Here is an 18,765-nt window from a genome sequence, read left to right as displayed (position 1 = left end):
ACGCGCTTTCTTTCATGTCCTCAAGACAGACTGAACTGACCGATTGGTTGCGTGTGAATCCATGTTTTTAATGACACCTCGAATCGTAGTGGACATGATCAATACTGCCCAAATGCCTGTGCAGGATAGAAAGACGGATTGAGATCTGAAACCAGAGATGTCAATCTGTTCATAGCATTGGAAGATAGAAACGTGTACATGGTCACTGTGACAGTGAGAGTGAGGGCTTAAAGATATCAAATTTCTTTTTTGTGAAGGGATAGAAAGTTCAAACAATAAAATATTGGTTGGTGTGGGTGTTGCAATAGAGCCAAGTCCATTCAAAACAATGGAAGAGAGCAAAGCAAACACAGAGTCAGTGGCAGATGCACAAACAGAGGAAGCAGAACAGAGGAGCCCTTTCAGATCGGACATCCTGCTTGGTCAAGTGGCGTTGATCACAGGAGGAGGCTCTGGAATAGGGTTTGAGATCGCGAAGCAATTGGGCGTACATGGCGCCTCAGTTGTCCTCTTGGGACGCCGCCTCTGGGTCCTCCAGCGTGCCGCCCAAGCATTACGCCACCAAATCCACAACATTCGGGTTCATTCTCTTTGCTGTTAACTTGTATTCAATACATATAACGCTCTTAAGAATCTCTTAGATGTAGGGGAATAATTATAATGGTCAAACTTGTTGGACATAGATCATACAAAGGAGCATGTGTTAGATGAAACCTCCCTCACCAACTTGCTCTCTTAGTGTTGTGATTCTAACTTCTAAGACACATCACTATCCATACGAGGTCACTATGTTTACAGATATTACGTACATACATAAGGGTATCATGTAACAGATATATATATATATATAGTAGGAAACCCACAAGTGAAGGTTTTGCTATTTTGTATTAGTCCTTTTGGACGTGATATAGGAGATTTAATATGTTTGGCCACACCTCTATATATATACTCTTAAGTATTTTGAGCTAGATTTTAAAAGTCTTACATACAATCGTCTCATCAAAATACTGGTTTGTATATGTGATTATTGATTTTTTTGTCATACTAATGTGTCTTTTGGGATAGGTAGAAACTATACAAGGAGAAGTACGGTCTTTGTTGGATGCAGAAAAAGCCGTTGAATTTACACTCTCAAAATTTGGTAGGCTTGACATCCTTGTAAATAGTGCAGCTGGAAACTTTCTGGCTCCAGCTGAAACATTAACACCCAAGGGATTTAAGACAGGTAATTATGTTCCTTTCAGTTTTACACTTGTCTAATTAGTATTTGTGGTATTGGGAATCACATTTTTAAGCTTGATTTGTGTGCTTGGGATATATTATGCTATGGCATGCAATTGTAATAACCCAGGATCAAGTTCAATGACACAACTAATATGCTACGAGTATTACTTATCAAGCAATTCATCTCAGTTATTTTGTTTAGGGAAACCTTCTTAGTTGCATTATGATACAAATATGATTGGATTCACCACTTTACTATAGTTCTAGAGATTGACACTGTTGGGACGTTCAACATGTGTCACGCATCTTTTCCGGCACTTCGGAAGGACAAAGAGTGTGGGAAAAAAGGTGGGGTCATAATCAATATCAGTGCAACGCTGCATTATGGAGCATCGTGGTACCAGTCACATGCTTCTGCAGCTAAAGTGAGAATATATAATAATCTCAGGGGATTGTTTAATCTATAGTTAGCTAGTTATATGTGACATGTATTGATTTGTGTATATTTACTACAGGCAGCAATTGACAGCTTGACAAGAAGCTTGTGCCTTGAATGGGGTCCAGAATACGGAATAAGAGTGAATGGTATAGCTCCAGGTCCAGTTGCAAATACTGCTGGTGCAAGTAAGCTTTCCATTTCTGCAAATGCTGAATCTGTAGAGGACAGATTTCGATCTATGATTCCAATTGGCCGTTTAGGATCTACATGGGATATTGCAATGGCAGCCGTGTTCCTTGTGGTAAGCTTTTATGCATTTGGACTGAAAGTAGTTGATTTGTGTCTAAGTATGAATGTATGACCAATTTCCTTTTGTGAAGTTAATGCTCATTCCTCTGAACTCTGTATAACAGTCAAATGCAGCAAGTTGGGTTAGTGGGGAAACATTTGTGGTGGATGGTGGGAATTGGTTATATAAAGCACCAATGATACCTAGAGACCAAGTGCTTGCAGCTTCGAGAGCAGTTGAGCCAAAGAGCAGGAAAGTTGGTATCCCAGAAAATACTCCTAGAAGTAAACTCTGACTCCAGAGAACAAAATATTTTCATCATCATGATGATATAAGCGTATGAGCGATGCTTTTGCTTCCAAAGGAGTATCAAGCATGTGATTCATTCAAATATTAAGTGTAGAAATTAGGCTACTCTGCCTCATTCAGTTTTAACAGGTCGTCTTTGCAGCTGTTGTCATCGTTTCATCATCTAGTTGATAACGGTAATCTTAACATGATCAAGATGGTAATATAGGAATATGTACAAGTATCTCATTGCATAATATCTGCTCTTCCAAGTCCAGGGTAAGAAAGAACTTACATTTCCATTGAGGGAAGAAACCACATTTAGTAGATATCCTCAACCATTACAAATACCTCAGGTGACATATAATAGGAGTTGGAATCATTATCTGATCCCATCATTAAACATGTCACTTCAAGTTTGTGTTCCTAAATATTATGGGGAAATATAAAACCAATAGTGCAAATATTACATGGAATTAAATTTTCCAAACCAACCATGAACATGCGAATAACATATTCAAAGAAGTTTGATCCGTTCCACTCTGTACCTTAATTTTATTGCTTTTGCTTGTTTATGTGTGTTTAGAGGATGTCTGGTATTCATTCACTTCTCAGCAGATCAATGATTTCAAAGTGGAAATGACCCTCCAAAGTGGGGTGTTGTATTCCTTCATTTCTCATGTTTACTATTTACAAGTGGAATAATTGCCTAACTTTTACTTCCATGTCCCTCGATTGTTCATTGCATGGCCTCATTTATTGTGGCATATGAAATTCCGTAGGCTCAGTAATGTTCTCTAATAGACATGGCAACTTTAGCCTCGAAGTTGACTAGATGCAACGTGTGCATATTTACAAGCACTACATTCCAATAATCCTACATGTTTCAAACTTAGTATATTCTCTGATATTCAACATGATTCATATTGGATTGTTCAGTCTCTTTGCTCATGCATGCATGCATGATCAAGGCACCCAGATAGAATGAACAAAGAACTTCTATGAAATATGCATCGTCTTGGATGCATTTGCCTCATAGAAACTGTGCAATGTTGGATATACCAACCCACAACCAATTGCTTCACTCAGATTATTGCTATTAATAAACACACACTTAATTTAATGAAAAGCCTCAAAACTGTCAATATTGATGGGCAGGGAATCCGAAAAGATCATCATATGAGCTTGCTTGTATATTAAAAGACAAAAGAAAAGGCATTGTAACCCAAGAGAGGATGATGGTCTGAACAAATCGGCATGAGACACATGGGTACGTCCAGTAATGTTTTCTAGTAGACATGGCAACTTTAGCCTCGAAGTCAACTAGATGCAACATGTGCATATTTACAAGCACTAAAACTTATCCCTTCACATTCTTCGTTAAGAAAATGTCTATGCTTTCAAGCAACCTACACTCGCTTTCAGCCCAAAAATAAGAACCACATCACCTTGCTATGACCTTGTTATCCATCGCCAGGATACAAGGTATGATGAGAATGATAAAGAGAATAAATTGATTGCTCTGCACATTGAACAAAAAACCATTGCTATAATGTCCCACATGAGACACAAAAAGGCCTCAATTCTAAAATCTTATAATTCTTCTCCAATACCTTAGGAGCTCAATCAATGCCAAGGCTTGAATGGCCTTCTGAATCGGCCTGCAATTCAAACACCAATAATACATCATCTGTGCCCTCCTAAACAAATAAAAAATATGGTTTAGGTATAGAATGCAAAGCTACTCACAGAACTATCATCATAAACACGCCAAATTGTCTCTCCAAGCAGGTTTGCTACGGACAGGACAGTTAACTGCGGGAAATAATTCTGCTCTTTAACAGGTATAGAGTTGGTTATTATCACTTCTTGGAAGAGACCACTTGACAACCGCTCAATGGCCGGTGGACTGTTTATGAGCAAAACAAACAATTGTTTTGAATATATCTGAGGAAAGTTGAAATACGAACGGCAGCATTTCACAAGATTGACCTGAAAACTGCATGAGTGCTGCAGGCATAAACTTCACGGGCTCCTTCTTGGTGTAAAAGGGCAGCTCCATTAGTGATGGTTCCTAAGAGAAAGTCAAATGAGCAAACCTTATTGCATAAACCCCATTCAGAGCACAAAAAAAACATTACCTGCCGTATCGATCATATCATCTACCATAACTGCAACTTTCCCTTTCACATCTCCAATAAGATTCATGACCTATTTAAGCATGGTTCACAATATTCACAATATTACTAAGACTATATTTACAATATATATTGACAACCTTTTGCATATGACAAGAAGATTTGAAGCTTGCTACTAACCCTATTTAATAAATATACATTGAAGAAATTGAACTTGTATCGAAAAGACAATTGTGATGGAAAATTAAGACAGCTGAAACCATGTACTCTGCAGCTATAACTGGTTGGGAAAATATAAGCCAAGATAATGTATATCACGATGTCTCAACAACAATTATCATACCTCTGCAACATTATGCCCCTGCCGTCTTTTGTCTACTATTGCGAGTGGTGCATCTGATAACTTCTTTGCAAAGGCCCTTGCACGGGCCACACCTCCAACATCCGGAGAAACCACCACCAAGTCTCGAGATGAGATCATTTTGCTTGCAAGATAATCCAAAATAACAGGCTAATGTGAAAAAATGAACAAGATAAGAAATCCTGCATGATTAGCCGAATAGTACTACAGAGACTTGAAGTGTATTTATGAGCATATATGAAACAAACCTGGCCATGCACATGGTCTACAGGAATGTCAAAATATCCAATAGATTGACCAGAGTGTAAATCACATGCAAGTACACGGTTAGCTCCTGCTTCAGTGATCAAGTTTGCAACAAGCTTTGCAGCGATGGATTCACGTCCATGGGTCTGAAGAAAAAACAGAAGGGAGAATCGTAACAATTCATTAATGATCGGAAGCTCCTCACAAACAAAAATACATGTCAGCTAAAATTTATAATGCTTTTGAAAATATTTCATTTATCATTCTTACATATAGTTTACAAGGATTGTCTCATAATGTTTGACCCTCGCTGTCAAGACCAGCATTAGTTTACCTTTCGATCTGCTCTTGCATATCCAAAGTATGGAATCACAGCGGTTATTGTTTTAGCTGAAGCTCGACGGCATGCATCGATCATTATAAGTAACTCCATTAAATTTTCATTAGCAGGAGGACAGGTTGGCTGTACTAAAAACACATCGCAGCCTCTCACGCTCTCTTGGAGTTGCACATAAATTTCACCATCTGCAAATCGTTTGATCTTGATTTTGCTAAGATCAAGTCCCATGTAACAAGCAATCTCCTGCAAAATACCAGGACTTTCAGAGAAAATAATACAACAATTGAAACACAAAGATGTCTAAATACCTTGTCCCACTGACACGAAAACATACTCAAATATCATTAGTATCTGATGCAGAAAAGGAGAACAAAATGCCTGATAGACAAATGATTCTGCTAATTTCTAATAATAAATATTTCATTTTCTTTGAACAATCTCACGATATATCAAAGCACCAAAGAAACTCTATCATCTGCGAAAAAGAGTCAGACCAGAGATAAATCTCTTGATCATCAATGACCTTTGACTCTTCATTAACGCCAAAGGTTTAGCATTTCATTGCTAAAACAGGAATAAGGAGCTGAAGGATAAAGTACAATCTCATATCGTCTCCGGACAATGCACCAAATTAGTATGCCTTGTCAGAAGTTCTAACCAATCCAAATACTCATCATCTCAAAATGCCAGCAATACAATCATACATGTAAGAACACCTCCAAATGCAAGTGCAAATTCAGTTTCTCATTACCATGTTATGCTAATGCTATGATTTCAGGGGAGACTGCAGACATGTGTGATTCCATATATGTGCATACACACATACACATATAAAATTAAATGTTATTCTATCCTAGTTTATGATTGTAAACCCAAATAATAGTTAATGGTTCTACTATATTCAGAAAATAACAAGCAAACGAAACAAATTCTACAGCTACAGTATTCGCAGTAAATGGTCTAACCTGAGCCAATGGAAGATTTGCAGTTCCGGAGAAAATTCGAAGTCGAGTATCTTGAGAACCTTCCGATATAGAATCTCTAAATTCTTGTGGATAGACAATCCCACAGCTTTGGGCTTGTTTTGAAGGTAGTGGCATAGTCTTCGGCCTTCCATTCAGCATTGTGGCAGGATCAATAACAGCACAAGTCTGCACAAAGAATTATATCCAACCAGTAAAGATTTTCTCCAATCCAATAAAGGACTTTCCAGGGCAAACTACAAAATATTGAATCATAAATGAGTCCCAACATGACGTCCTTGCTATTTTGTGCAAAAATAAAGCTCTTTCATCCAAATGAATGGAAATCCAACACTTTAACCAAGGTGATTTGTTCAATGTTACCAAACTAAACATTATAGAATTACAACATGATCCCTTAACATGCTTCTAGCTCTTTGGTTTGAATGAATGACAACCAACACTTAACCTAACTGAATTGTGGGAATTTCAGAACTGACTCTTAAAAAACTTATAGCACACCATTGTGGAATCACAACACGATTCTTTAATCATTTATGCAGAATTGGAGCACACTGGTCTGACAGAATGACGATCCTAAAAGAATTGAATCTAGATGATTCTTGAGAATGTTAGATCTGATTCTTGAAAATGCTTATAACAAGCTGACAACTGCAGAATCACAACATGAGTTGATAACATTGTATGCATAAATTAGAGACCTTTGTTCTGAATATTAGAACTGGTTCTTGAAAATAGTTATAACAAACAAATGAGTGTGGAATCACAGCATGAGTTCCTTGATATTTTACGCAAAAGTAAAGATCTTTGGCCTGAATGAATGACAGCTAACACTTAACCTAGCTGAATTGTGGGAACCTCGGGACTGATGGTTAAAATACTTATAGAAACAATTGTGGAATCAGAATACAAGTTTTTTTTAACATTTTCTGCATAAATTAGTGAGCTTTGTTCTGGATGAATGACAACCCCAACACTTGAACATAGTTGATTTGTGATAATATTAGAAACGACTCTTGGAAACACTTATAATAAACAAACCACTGTAGGGATCACAACATGTTTCCTTGATATTGTTTGCAAAACTAGAGATATCTGTTTTGAATGAATGAAAACACAACACTTGAATTCTGGCTGAATGTGAGAGCTGATTCTCACAGGGAAACCCTAAGGGGGATGAAAGGATGTATGAGAAGCTCACCGTTAGTAATTTCTTCTCGGCTTGACGAAATCTACCGTGAAGCTTGAAACAAGCGGCCTCGGAATAAGGTTTCCATGAAAGCTGGGTCTGGAACAGAGGTTGCACAGACATCATCTCTCGTTCTCTATAGTCTCTGTGTGTGTGAACTCTGTTTCTATTCGCACTGCAAATGTGGTCTCTATCGCTGCCACTCTCTGTCTCTCAGACTCTGTATGTGTATTTCTACTGTCGGCGTGTATCTACGTGTGCTCCATTATCTTTTTGTCACAATCAATAATCTGCTCGCGCCGAGAGTAGGTTCGATTCTTCCCTCCTTTACTACTGACTGATGAGAGAGAGCCCACACACACCAATTCCATTCCACTCCATCGCAACTGTTTTTTAGTAAGTCAAGCTTTGCTCTACATACATAACTAAGTGAGCTCTTGGATTTTATGATCAGAAATCGAACCCTTTTTGGGAGATTTTTTAAAAGGAGGCACTATCACTATTATTAGCAGTAGCACTACTAGTAGTAGTAGTAGTAGTAGTAGTAGTAGTAGTAGGCCATGAAACCTTGGATTTCTTTAGTGTGTGTGGGAGAAAGACCAGACTTTCAAAAACTATTTCCGGTTGTTTTTTTCCGAACCTTAGTGTGGATGGATTGACTTGTTCCCTACCGCATTTAAGACCAACACCCCCCCCCCCCCCCCCCCCCCCCCCCCGTTTCTTGTTCCTCGAAACTCATGCATGTGGGGGGGAAAGGATTTGTCCTCTCTTGTTACATCGTGTACAAAGCTACATGGTCTACACCTTTTCGTGGTATGTTTCCATGCAATTTTGTCCGTTATACGTCTAGTTTTGAAATGGAATGTGTGAACACTAGCATATGTGATTGATTCTATGACAATTTTCCGTCACGCGTCTATTAGAGACAATGAAAGGTCAATAACGATTTGCAAATCTGTTTGTTGTCTTTGTCAATACTAAGAAAGGGCACCCCCAAGGTGCAATATCGACATTGACAAGATGTTGAGTGGTGTTTAATGTCTATCCATGTTATCATGAAAGGTTATCAAATGAAACCCAAACCTAACAACATGGTATCAAAAACATGGAGAAATCCAAATTCATATTCCCATAACCGATTCTTTCTACCTTTCTCTTGTTATATCATCATTGTTGTTCTGAATTATTTCATAAGATTGCATGAGTAACAAAGCACTCAAGTAGGCAAAATGACACGTGGAAACGGGCAAACCAATGATTTTAACTATGGTATCTTTTTCTAGAAGTTAATAGGCAATCCCATTCCACCCAAATCTTGTTAGATGATTGCAATTTTGATCGGACTCTTGGTGGCTCATACTTGCCACTCTAACTTGACAAACGATTATATCTAATAATAACAACAATAATATCACATTGCAAATATATTTTAAGTGCTTGCAAATGAGGACATGCGAGAAATATAAAAGAGAGGGAGCATATGCAAGCACATTCTCTCGATTGAGCCGTGCACGTGCATTGTGTGTGTATGTGTGTTTCCAAGTTTTATCATCAATGGTCGGCTTTTATTTTTGGGTGTCCATAAGTAGTAGTAGTAGAACAGGATTCCATCCTACCGAATAATAAAAGGAAGGAAAAGAAGAAAGAGAGAAGTGGATAGGGTGGGGTAGGGGCCTCCACCCCTGTTTCCTGTGTCTGCACACCACTCCATTTGCCTCTCTAATAACTCACACACTGCTCTCATGTGTGTATGTATGTATGTATCATTATGGTATGATTCACATAACATCGACAGACATGTCTCCATCGCTTCTTCTCAAATGGAGCCAACACCCGCATGGTACTTCTTCTTACCTTTCCTCTATTTCTCTTTGCTCCATTCTTCTACAAGATTTCGAACGTTTTCGTTAGAACAATATTTATTTTTCGCAATGTCAGGGGTTTAGGGTTTAGGGTTTAGCGCACGTGTGTGTGTGTGTATGGGCTACACGTAACAGTTGTGGAGCTCCATTGAAGAGTTTGAGCTTATTATGAAGGCTGAAAGAGTGAAATTGAACATTATAGGCAGATGATTTTGCGGGTTAAGTTGTAACACTGGATGCTGTTGAAACAATTATTATTACTCTGATTGCTGGTTTCGTGAAGAGATCAGAGTTAGGTTAAGTCGTAGCATGGTTAAAAGATAATAGATTGCGGCTACTTGTGCAAGATTCCGCTGAACGGTTGATTTTTTTCTGAAGAGATAAGAGTTGGGTTAACTTATTGCATCATTAAAAGATCATAAGTTATGGTCACTGAATTAATATTCTGTCAAATGTTGATTCGATGGAGAGATCAGAGATAGGTTATCAGAGCCCACACTTATATATGCATATATATATATTTCTCTTTGCAATGCCTGGACTCTTACGAGATGGATTAATAGAGCTAAACGTATCAACCAACCAGGCAGTAACGCAAGTCTTATTTTATTTGTACATGGCGATGAAGAGGAATAAACACAAGGGGTTGCCTTTTTGTGATAGAATACAAGCATTATCATATATCATTTGAAGCATTCTCATTGTTTTAACCGCAACAAAAGGATTTCTTCCAGTGAACGCATTACTGCAAAAAGTGATGTGCTTACTTTGAGCTCAATCCACAAGCGCTCCATTTCATTCTATAAGCATAAAATACAAATCCTAAACACTCTGACAGGGTCTCAATGTGAACTTTTTGGATTGTTTTGATCTTTAAGCAATGTAAACATGGATTATTTGAAGGTTTTATCATGCATAGTTACATTCATACAAATTGAACTGTTTATTTGAACTATCGTAATTATAGAAATGATATGTCAAATCAAAAAATAAGTTAATGTGCCTTGTTTTTGTGCAGAAATTACCAGTCTTGAGGCCTAATTTCAAAGGACTTATCTTACAGTGTTGATAATTTGGCGAATATGTTTGTAGCAAGAGTTGAGCAGCAGCCAATGTATGTCCTCTTAGGATCGTGCTATCCTTCTTTGTGATATATTTTGGTTTTATGAACGGGATGTGTCTCTTTCTTAAAACACTTAATTTCTTTTAATTAATAATTTCTGCAGCCTAGATCTTCAATGTTTCTCGTCATTAAGCACCAAAAAAGGATGTCCCTCTTGTTTTCTCATCTTTACTGTAATTGATTTGTCTAGAGCCCACCTTGTGAAAGTTCGAGGATTTGAAAGAGTACATCTAGAAAACCCGAACTATGATTTCCTTAATTTCATCAATATCCTGCATAATAATTCTTTTTTGTTTATTTAGTAGAGAATATACTTCTCAACTCTTTAATATGGCCGGAAATTCAGCTCATATTGTTGGACTTTGAACAGAGCAGTGGCTGCATTGGAGCTCGAGTAAAAACATCATCAGAGACAATAATGGAAAGGTCAAGGCCATCACAGAGGCATAGTTCCATAAGTTTACCACATTGTACAAGCAGTAACTTGTACAAGAATCGGTCAGTCACAATGTCTGGAGGGCTGGAAAACCATAGATCTTCTCACCAATATGCGCAAAGTAGTGCTCTTCATGACAATTCAAACAGCTCGAACTTTGTCAATCATGGTGACCAAAAACAAACTTCCATCTGTTTTAAAAAGACATCACATGCAAAAGCATAATGTGAAAGCATTTCCTTTGTACATCACACATGAAACATTGTACATATATATTGTGTTGGTAGGTAATGTGCATGATAATGTTTCTGTGTTGTATATTCTTCAAGTTGTGGATTCAAGTTTATGTGATAGGTGGTCTAATACCATGTCACTTCCAAAAAGTTTATCATATCTTTCATCATGCAGACCAACACTTGATTTACTTCTAAAAATATCACCTTACAAATTCACTCACTGATGCTAATAATGATCCATGGAAAACATAATATGCTGACTTTTGCATTTGTATGGTCTAATTGCTAGGTCTCTTGCACTGGCAGGAACAGAGGATGGAGTGGGTTGGCAAGAAACCTGAAATAAAGAGCAATGAGGAAAGGAAGGCTGTGTTGAGGTTGATCATTTTCTACTGTACACATGAAAGTCCTATGCCTTGTTTAGGCTGTTCTATGTATCTTAACTTCTTGCACATTTTTGCGTATGTTCAGTCGGGAAACTACATATGAGGAATTGCTCACGAGTGATAGACATTTTCCTCGACAAATACCATTGCCGGTTAGTTTCTTCGCATTACATTAATGAATTGCTTGTAAAAAGAAAAGATGGTCCTTTCCTCATTTGCTTTCTAACAATTACAGGAGATGGTGAAATTCCTTGTGGATGTTTGGAAACAAGAAGGGCTTTTTGATCATGTACCGTAACGGACATTTCAGAGGTTATACACTCTGGGTTTGTTTGTGTATCATGGAACAACTATTATCAGCCCTCGTGCTTCTTGTTTCTTTATTACTTGATAACGAGTGCATTGGCTACTCTCGAGTTTTCCTGTGTTCAATGTAACACATGTCCATGCTGGCAAGTTGCATTTCAGTAAAAGAAATGTCATTTTGATGGTGTATCAATTTGCAAGATCCTAATGCTGAACTCAACTGCTTGTATGTATTACAATAAAATGAAACATTTTCTTAGATGAAAAGGGTGGAGCTCATCATCAACACTATAACAAGATGTTATGGGCATGGGAAACAATTTCACCTCCATGAAGAAGAAACGAACAATCTTGCATAACTTTCTAATCATAAAAAAAAGGCATGTAAAACTATCAAATTGGTCGATCCGAATTCCAAACCTACACTACAAGGTATTTCAGCAAGCAACTGTAGAAAGTATTGCTTTGACTTCATCTAGTAAAATGAATCATTCTAACATATATTTGGTGCTCTATAAAAAATGAACACAATTGTTACTTGTATAACTTTTCCTCTTCTTCTGGATGAGTATTGGCTATGAGGACGATAAGGACACATGCAATATTGTAGTATAAATAAAAAGCCGTCTCGTTATGGTACAGTCTGCATTAAAATGGATAGAAATATCTCATCTAAGGTTGTTTTTATCTTAACTTTTGAGTTTGTTTTCAAAATTTGAAAGAGAGTTTGTATACAGAGACAAGAAAGGTTAGAAAGAGCCAAAATAGCATAATGTATACCTAAATTTGCACAATGGCAGCAAAACGAGCACAACACCGCATGCCTTCAGAGATATTTGATTGACGCCTTGAATATTCATACGTTTGCAAACGAATGTGTATGTTGTGAAAACATACTTATGTTTTTTTTTTCTCAATATTTTACCTTGTAGTAAACAATGAGTACAATGTATTTGCCATACTTGGAGGGTGTTTACCATACTCAAATGATGAGAACATACTTGAATGCAAATGCACGTATGGTAAGTGTATGGTTCATATGTACTATGATTGTTGAACATCTACATGATTGTCAGGGGTCTTAAAGGTTGGTTTTTGTGGCGGCATTAAATCAGTTGAACTCTTATACTCCATTTAATTGGCGATCACTAGTCATTATCATGACAAACTACTCTCAACAATTCCATTATGATTCTGTTAAAGGATAAACATCATCAACACCAAAGGCCACTGGAAAGAGAAAAGAGAAATACGCCGACCGTATTCAATACATGGCCATCATTGTCAAAAATGACAAGTTTCTCTTTAGACCAAAATAGTGATTGACAAACAAATGCTCATGGTTTTCATTGGATTGATTCACGTGGGTTATTTGTGAAGTTTCAAAAATTAGTTATTGTGGTGTTCTTCTGCCCATTGCTTTGTGTGTGTGTGTGTGAGTGGGTCGCATGCTAAATTTGGTCATGTTTCCACACTGCAAGTGAATAACTTTTTTTTCTCATCTTCTTCTTCTTTTTGTCTTCTTCCGCTGTAATCCGCTGTAATGTTGTCCAAAGTAGCAGTAGCAGGAGAGTGCTATAAACATGGGGGAGACATGAATGATATAGTCGAGCCTAAGACTGATATCAACATTCTGCATTCTGAACTCTCCCCCTAGAAAGAAACCTATGGCTGTGCTGGAGTGTGCTGCCAATCTTGTCACGCCCATTTGCTCCCTTCCTTCTTCTTCTTTCATCCCTAAAAGCTTTGGTTGCGTCAGATTCTGGGACAATGGTCGGCAGCTTGAGGGGTATCTTCATCTCCTCTGAACACCCATGCTTTCTTAAAAGATGTTCTCTTCATCGATGTTGTCTTAAATTTTCATGTAGGAAGAAGAAGAACCGGATCTCATTAGCAGCTCGAAGCGAGAGTCTTCAAATCCTTTCCAAAGAAGTCGAGAAAGAGGCCTCAAGAAACTCTTCTTCAGGTTATTCCATGAATAATATATATGTATATGTGCGAATAACACAATCTTTTTCTTTTATGATGTCTTCTACATTCCATTAAAATGCATTTGCTTTGACTCTAGAATTTGGCAAATTCCGAGATGCGTGCCAGCATGGAAACCTTGTGCCTATTCAGAAACGCATATTTTCCGATCAGTTGACACCTGTCTTAGCATATCGGTGTCTCGTGAAAAAAGATGACCGCGAAGCTCCCAGCTTTCTATTCGAATCTGTTGAGAATAGCGACAGTGGCAACCATGTGGTGAGGAATCTGTCTATCTTTACTTCATCATGATATAGAATAGGGAAATCAGAAAACATTTTGTTCCTAGATTGTTTTGAAGAGAAGGAATAAATCACAATGTGCATTCGTGTCGTGATCATGAAACTATCCATCCTTGAAATTCTCTGGTGCATGGATATAAAATGGCAGCACCGAAAAATAATTCTGTCTGAAGTAACCATTATGTAGCACCAGAGTTAAGAGCTTTGTGCCAAAGATAAGTATTTCTAGAACTTGTTGGTTTGGTGTTCTTTCTAAGAAGTCAACCAAGGAGCTTCTTTTGTCTCATGATGTCACTCTATGGTAACATATTGTCATGGTACCTTTAACATTGTGATATTAGTGCCTTTGTATTAATTCATCTCCAATTTATTCAGGGAAGGTACAGCATGGTGGGAGCACAACCAGAAATTGAAATAGTTGCTAAACAGGATAGGATTACGATTTTGAATCATAAAGAAGCATCAAGAGTTGAACATGTTACTGAAGATCCATTCGTAACAGCATCTGACCTAGTCTCAAATTGGAAGGCAGCTCCAGTTGAAGGTCTTCCAGATGTCTTTTGTGGTAATATTCAATGTATTGACGCATGATATAATATAATGTGCTATATCATCTCACACGTTCTTTCCATTTTGGACACCAGCTGCATGGTCTGGTTTTATGTGGTAAAAACACATACACTTAGGACATCTACTGGAACATGGGCTTTGCATTCTATTATGTCTATAAATAAAGTAGATTATCATGTTAGTTGATGTATTATGAAACATGTCTAAGTAACTTGGACATTGCTGAACATTGAACGTTGACATCTATTTCTAAAACAATTGTCTAACATTTTAATATTGGACAGTTTTCAGTTTGTATTCTTCAAACATGTGATCTTGCTACTGTGAATAGGAACGCATTGGGGATTTATAGAAAAACCATGGCAGAGGATTGAGGGGAGAGAGAGAGAGAGAGAGAGAGAGAGAGAGAGAGAGAGACTTCATCATAGATTATTTTCTCTCTAGGGTGAAGGGACAAAGAACCTAGCTGCATGCTTCTGCATATCTTAATCTATGCAGATGATGTATACTGTATATATTATTCATTCCAGAGATGCAAGTCGGACTTCTGAGCTATCGAAAGATACTAAAGAACTCTTATATTTGGACAGGCTTGACATTGAACCTCAGTAGACCAATGTCATTACTTAAAAGTCGATGAGAGACATGTGATGTTGCAGTCTTAGCTTTTGTGTTTATTGGCACGATTCCATTTGTTTTCGCTTACTTTTCCTGTTTTCTTATTTTCTATGTTTCTATTTAGCTACATAATCTGCATTTTGTAATACGTTTCTTTTTATTTCTTAAATATATTGGTATCAAGTTAAGTGAACTTCATTTTCAGGTGGTTGGGTGGGTTTTTTCTCCTATGATACGGTCAGATATGTTGAGAAGAAAAAGTTACCATTTGAAAAAGCACCCAAAGACGATAGGGCCCTTCCTGATATCCATTTAGGCCTGTATAAAGATGTGGTGGTGTTTGATCATGTATCGAAGGTAAACCTGGAATTTGTATCTCAGACGATTGAATATGAACTCCTCCCTTATAATTGTATTTTGTGATGATCTATCTTCGACGCCTAATTTGTCAAATCAAGTCATGCAGATAGTGTATGTACTTCATTGGATCTGTATTGACGAATTCAACACTGAGGAAGAAGCATATGAAAATGGGAAAACAAAGCTTGAATCCTTGGTTGCACGATTGCAAAGCTTTGATATGTAAGTGATCTATTTCGTAAGGAGTGGGTAAGGGGTAGAAAGGGTGACAGCACAAGTTAATACCAGAGAGAATGAAGAAGAAGAAGAAGAGATCTTACAATAGCAGTTTTATATAACCTCTCATAGAAGAGTGTTACATTATGCCATGGTTCACTGTACATTTTAGAATTAATGAGTTCTCAATTTTTACTTTGCATTGTGTTTGAGAGAGAAATCTCTTCGAATGAAGTGGGTAAAAGTATTAGCGGCCATCACTATAGGTTCATTGAAATCCAAAGTGAGCTAAATGTATTAAAATGACACAAAATGTCGTTACTGCACATAAGCTTTCACTATCTAGGCATTCATCATATCAACGAAAAACGAGACAAAACAGAGTGTTTAGTTCTAGCCATTCTTGGAATCCTATGGAAGAACTTACAGATCCAGGAAACACCGTATATTTCTTTTTTTGAGTTGCGAAATTTTTACTTTGTGAGATTTCCAGTTAACATTTCTTGTTGTCTTCAACTTCTGAGTTTGAGCTATGATAAGTAGGCCTAAATTATCACCTGGCTCAGTTGATCTATCGATTGAGAAATATGGTTCATCCAAGAAAGAGTCAAATATGTCCAAGGATGAGTATGTGAAAGCCATTCAAAAAGCCAAAGAACATATTCTTGCTGGCGATATATTTCAGATTGTTCTTAGTCAAAGATTTGAGCGTCGAACGTATGCTGATCCGTTTGAAGTCTATAGAGCTTTGCGTATTGTCAATCCAAGTCCCTACATGATATATTTGCAGGTGTGTGTTTTATTCTTAATGTTTTTGTGTTTCGTTTTTGACATTCCAGACTAATCTTGTTGGGCATTTCTGTCATTTCAGGCTCGCGGATGCATTATGGTTGCATCCAGTCCAGAGATTCTCACTCGGATAAATAAGGTTTGGGATGTCTCGTTTATTATTTGTGGTCAGAAGTTAGGACCCACTGTATAGGTACTAAGAAACGAAATAGATGTTTGAATTGCTTAAATTGAAGCATTGAATTCTATTATCTTTTTCTTTGGACATTTAATAGTGTGTGTTTAAGTTATTGGATTGTAGGATGAGTTCATCAAACTATTATGTTCTTCATCAGACTGATAGTATGTCTGAACAGTCTTATGAGAGGCATCGGTTTATGATGTATAGGGGAAAATAGTAAATAGACCCCTTGCTGGAACTAGGAAGAGGGGACAAACTCAAGAGGAAGACAAAAGGTTGGAAGAAGAGCTCTTGCAGGACGAGAAGGAGTGTGCAGAACATGTTATGCTCGTGGACTTGGGCCGCAATGATGTTGGAAAGGTGACAAAGACCATGTGTTTGGTTTGATCCTTCTGAATCTTGATGATGGCATGAGGCTTAATCTTGGTTTGGATCTATTGAATGTAGGTGTCAAAGGCTGGTTCAGTAAAAGTTGAAAAGTTTATGGAAATAGAACGTTATTCACATGTCATGCATATCAGCTCAACAGTAAGAACACTTAAAACTTGGTCCATGAAGTTAAAGCTTTTATTTTTATTTTTTTAAAGAAGGTTCACCTTGGTGTTAATGAAGTTCAAGCATTTTCACCAAATCATATATATAATTAACTGTTATATGGATTTTTCAGGTAACAGGGAAGCTTCAGGATGGTTTGACTAGTTGGGATGTACTTCGTGCAGCCTTGCCAGTAGGAACAGTTAGTGGTGCTCCAAAGGTGTTTTCATTTCTTCCTGGGATTAGAATGCCACAACCTTCTTTACCATCAATGCATCCTTCTAACATGTATATCTTTGCAATCTCTTGTTTCCTTCTAACATCTACTTTTTGACATGCAATTTATTGACTGTAGGTGAGAGCAATGGAGCTCATTGATGAACTGGAGCCAACTAGGCGTGGTCCTTACAGTGGTGGTATTGGTTGTATATCTTTTCAAGGGGATATGGACATTGCATTAGCACTTCGGACGATCGTTTTCCCTACTAGTGCACAACATGGTACGATATATGCATATGGAGATCGTACAAATCGCCATGAATGGGTGGCTCATCTCCAAGCTGGCGCGGGAATTGTAGCTGATAGTAACCCAGAAGATGAGTACAATGAATGTGTGAATAAAGCTGCAGGTCTAGGTCGTGCAATTGATTTGGCTGAGATTGCATTTACTTAACCATCGTGAAGAAGAAAAAGAAACACGAGATCCTCATTTAAAGAAGAAACACAGATCTCATTTAAAGAAGAAACATGAGATCTCATTTTAAGTGATGGTCCCATTGAATGGCCTTCTTACATTCATGTTTATCTCCCTCAAAACTTTTCATGTACACTACTGCACATTGCAAGAACAAATTAATCATTGTAACAACTCTCCCTTGTGAAGAACAAACTTAAGTTTTCTTTACATTATAATACCTGCAATTGCATTGTGTAGCACAGATGTACCATGTAGGAAAGTTTGAATGTGGAGTATTCTTATGAATTGTGAATAGTTGTGGTTTTTTTTTGCGTGATTATATAGATTCAGAACACCCTTGAGGGAAATAATTACGATAAAAGAGTTGACATGTGTGCAACAATAGTGGTGAAATCTGGCCATAGAAATGGTTGCTTACAAGTTTGCAGTTTTCGTACTACACCATTGAACTACAATTATAGAGTTCAATTGTGTTGTACTGTTTATGATGATGGAAGGATTTGTGCTAAAAAATAGGGCCAATTATTTATTGTCTCAATTAATATCAAATTGATCATTTGAGGACACAATGTTGTATTGAGTGCATGCATTGATTTTAACATGAGAAGCCTAAAAATCTCTACGATAAATTCTTAGGATGGGAAGTGAATATCTTGTTCTACATATGTAGCATGGGCTCACATT

The 18,765-nt window shown here is 37.4% G+C and overlaps 4 protein-coding genes across 6 annotated transcripts; 3 read left to right on the top strand and 1 right to left on the bottom strand.

Annotated features, from left to right (window-relative positions):
* Nucleotides 1–283: 283 nt before the first annotated feature.
* On the top strand, nucleotides 284–2,730 carry LOC147869792 (peroxisomal 2,4-dienoyl-CoA reductase [(3E)-enoyl-CoA-producing]-like). Its single transcript, XM_087333210.1, has 5 exons — nucleotides 284–580; nucleotides 1,066–1,225; nucleotides 1,486–1,649; nucleotides 1,740–1,964; nucleotides 2,077–2,730. The coding sequence occupies exons 1-5, from the start codon at nucleotides 329–331 to the stop codon at nucleotides 2,245–2,247; spliced, it is 972 nt and encodes a 323-aa protein (XP_087189336.1). The 5' UTR covers nucleotides 284–328; the 3' UTR covers nucleotides 2,248–2,730.
* A 678-nt stretch (nucleotides 2,731–3,408) lies between these two features.
* Nucleotides 3,409–7,720, bottom strand: LOC147869791 (ribose-phosphate pyrophosphokinase 1-like). Its single transcript, XM_087333199.1, has 9 exons — nucleotides 7,510–7,720; nucleotides 6,291–6,476; nucleotides 5,320–5,568; nucleotides 4,988–5,131; nucleotides 4,722–4,889; nucleotides 4,382–4,451; nucleotides 4,233–4,314; nucleotides 3,990–4,149; nucleotides 3,409–3,901 (listed from the first exon to the last, which is right to left on the bottom strand). Exons 1-9 carry the CDS (start codon nucleotides 7,621–7,623, stop codon nucleotides 3,863–3,865), a joined length of 1,212 nt encoding a protein of 403 aa, XP_087189325.1. The 5' UTR covers nucleotides 7,624–7,720; the 3' UTR covers nucleotides 3,409–3,862.
* Nucleotides 7,721–9,206: 1,486 nt separating this feature from the next.
* LOC147869790 (uncharacterized) lies at nucleotides 9,207–12,035 on the top strand. 2 transcript variants are annotated; one of them, XM_087333177.1, is made up of 6 exons: nucleotides 9,207–9,337; nucleotides 10,378–10,473; nucleotides 10,858–11,087; nucleotides 11,444–11,531; nucleotides 11,626–11,692; nucleotides 11,776–12,035. In XM_087333177.1, the coding sequence occupies exons 2-6, from the start codon at nucleotides 10,442–10,444 to the stop codon at nucleotides 11,836–11,838; spliced, it is 480 nt and encodes a 159-aa protein (XP_087189303.1). In that variant the 5' UTR covers nucleotides 9,207–9,337; nucleotides 10,378–10,441; the 3' UTR covers nucleotides 11,839–12,035. The 2 variants fall into 2 exon arrangements, with proteins under 2 accessions (XP_087189303.1, XP_087189312.1); XM_087333186.1 differs by having other exon boundaries at nucleotides 9,283–9,337; nucleotides 10,853–11,087.
* Nucleotides 12,036–13,466: 1,431 nt separating this feature from the next.
* On the top strand, nucleotides 13,467–18,317 carry LOC147869789 (anthranilate synthase alpha subunit 1, chloroplastic-like). 2 transcript variants are annotated; one of them, XM_087333265.1, is made up of 12 exons: nucleotides 13,467–13,635; nucleotides 13,715–13,812; nucleotides 13,915–14,093; nucleotides 14,492–14,681; nucleotides 15,510–15,661; nucleotides 15,771–15,886; nucleotides 16,421–16,670; nucleotides 16,752–16,808; nucleotides 17,058–17,210; nucleotides 17,298–17,378; nucleotides 17,518–17,604; nucleotides 17,740–18,317. In XM_087333265.1, exons 1-12 carry the CDS (start codon nucleotides 13,514–13,516, stop codon nucleotides 18,055–18,057), a joined length of 1,803 nt encoding a protein of 600 aa, XP_087189391.1. In that variant the 5' UTR covers nucleotides 13,467–13,513; the 3' UTR covers nucleotides 18,058–18,317. The 2 variants fall into 2 exon arrangements, with proteins under 2 accessions (XP_087189391.1, XP_087189394.1); XM_087333268.1 differs by having other exon boundaries at nucleotides 13,468–13,635; nucleotides 16,424–16,670.
* Nucleotides 18,318–18,765: the final 448 nt, after the last annotated feature.

This window comes from Azolla caroliniana, unplaced genomic scaffold (genome assembly GCF_043228905.1).
Source record: "Azolla caroliniana isolate FFs.n. ecotype wild unplaced genomic scaffold, voAzoCaro1.0.p SCAF_1, whole genome shotgun sequence".
NCBI classification, from domain to species: Eukaryota; Viridiplantae; Streptophyta; class Polypodiopsida; order Salviniales; family Salviniaceae; genus Azolla; species Azolla caroliniana.
Note: the sequence above shows the minus strand (reverse complement) of the source record. Positions and strands in the feature narration are given on the sequence as shown.

Bases quoted from the DNA above. Each gene is read 5' to 3' on its own strand.
- LOC147869792 (XM_087333210.1), top strand. From the start codon at position 329: ATGGAAGAGAGCAAAGCAAACACAGAGTCAGTGGCAGATGCACAAACA. The intron at 581-1,065 runs GTTCATTCTCTT...CTTTTGGGATAG, and splicing joins ACCAAATCCACAACATTCGG to GTAGAAACTATACAAGGAGA. The intron at 1,965-2,076 runs GTAAGCTTTTAT...TCTGTATAACAG, and splicing joins TGGCAGCCGTGTTCCTTGTG to TCAAATGCAGCAAGTTGGGT.
- LOC147869791 (XM_087333199.1), bottom strand. From the start codon at position 7,623: ATGATGTCTGTGCAACCTCTGTTCCAGACCCAGCTTTCATGGAAACCT. The intron at 5,132-5,319 runs GTAAACTAATGC...TTTTTTCTTCAG, and splicing joins ATGCAAGAGCAGATCGAAAG to ACCCATGGACGTGAATCCAT. The intron at 4,452-4,721 runs GTATGATAATTG...ATGCTTAAATAG, and splicing joins AGGGGCATAATGTTGCAGAG to GTCATGAATCTTATTGGAGA.
- LOC147869790 (XM_087333177.1), top strand. From the start codon at position 10,442: ATGTTTGTAGCAAGAGTTGAGCAGCAGCCAAT. The intron at 10,474-10,857 runs GTATGTCCTCTT...TGAACAGAGCAG, and splicing joins AGAGTTGAGCAGCAGCCAAT to TGGCTGCATTGGAGCTCGAG. The intron at 11,532-11,625 runs GTTGATCATTTT...GCGTATGTTCAG, and splicing joins GAAAGGAAGGCTGTGTTGAG to TCGGGAAACTACATATGAGG.
- LOC147869789 (XM_087333265.1), top strand. From the start codon at position 13,514: ATGGCTGTGCTGGAGTGTGCTGCCAATCTTGTCACGCCCATTTGCTCC. The intron at 14,094-14,491 runs GTGAGGAATCTG...CAATTTATTCAG, and splicing joins GCGACAGTGGCAACCATGTG to GGAAGGTACAGCATGGTGGG. The intron at 16,671-16,751 runs GTGTGTGTTTTA...CTGTCATTTCAG, and splicing joins CCTACATGATATATTTGCAG to GCTCGCGGATGCATTATGGT.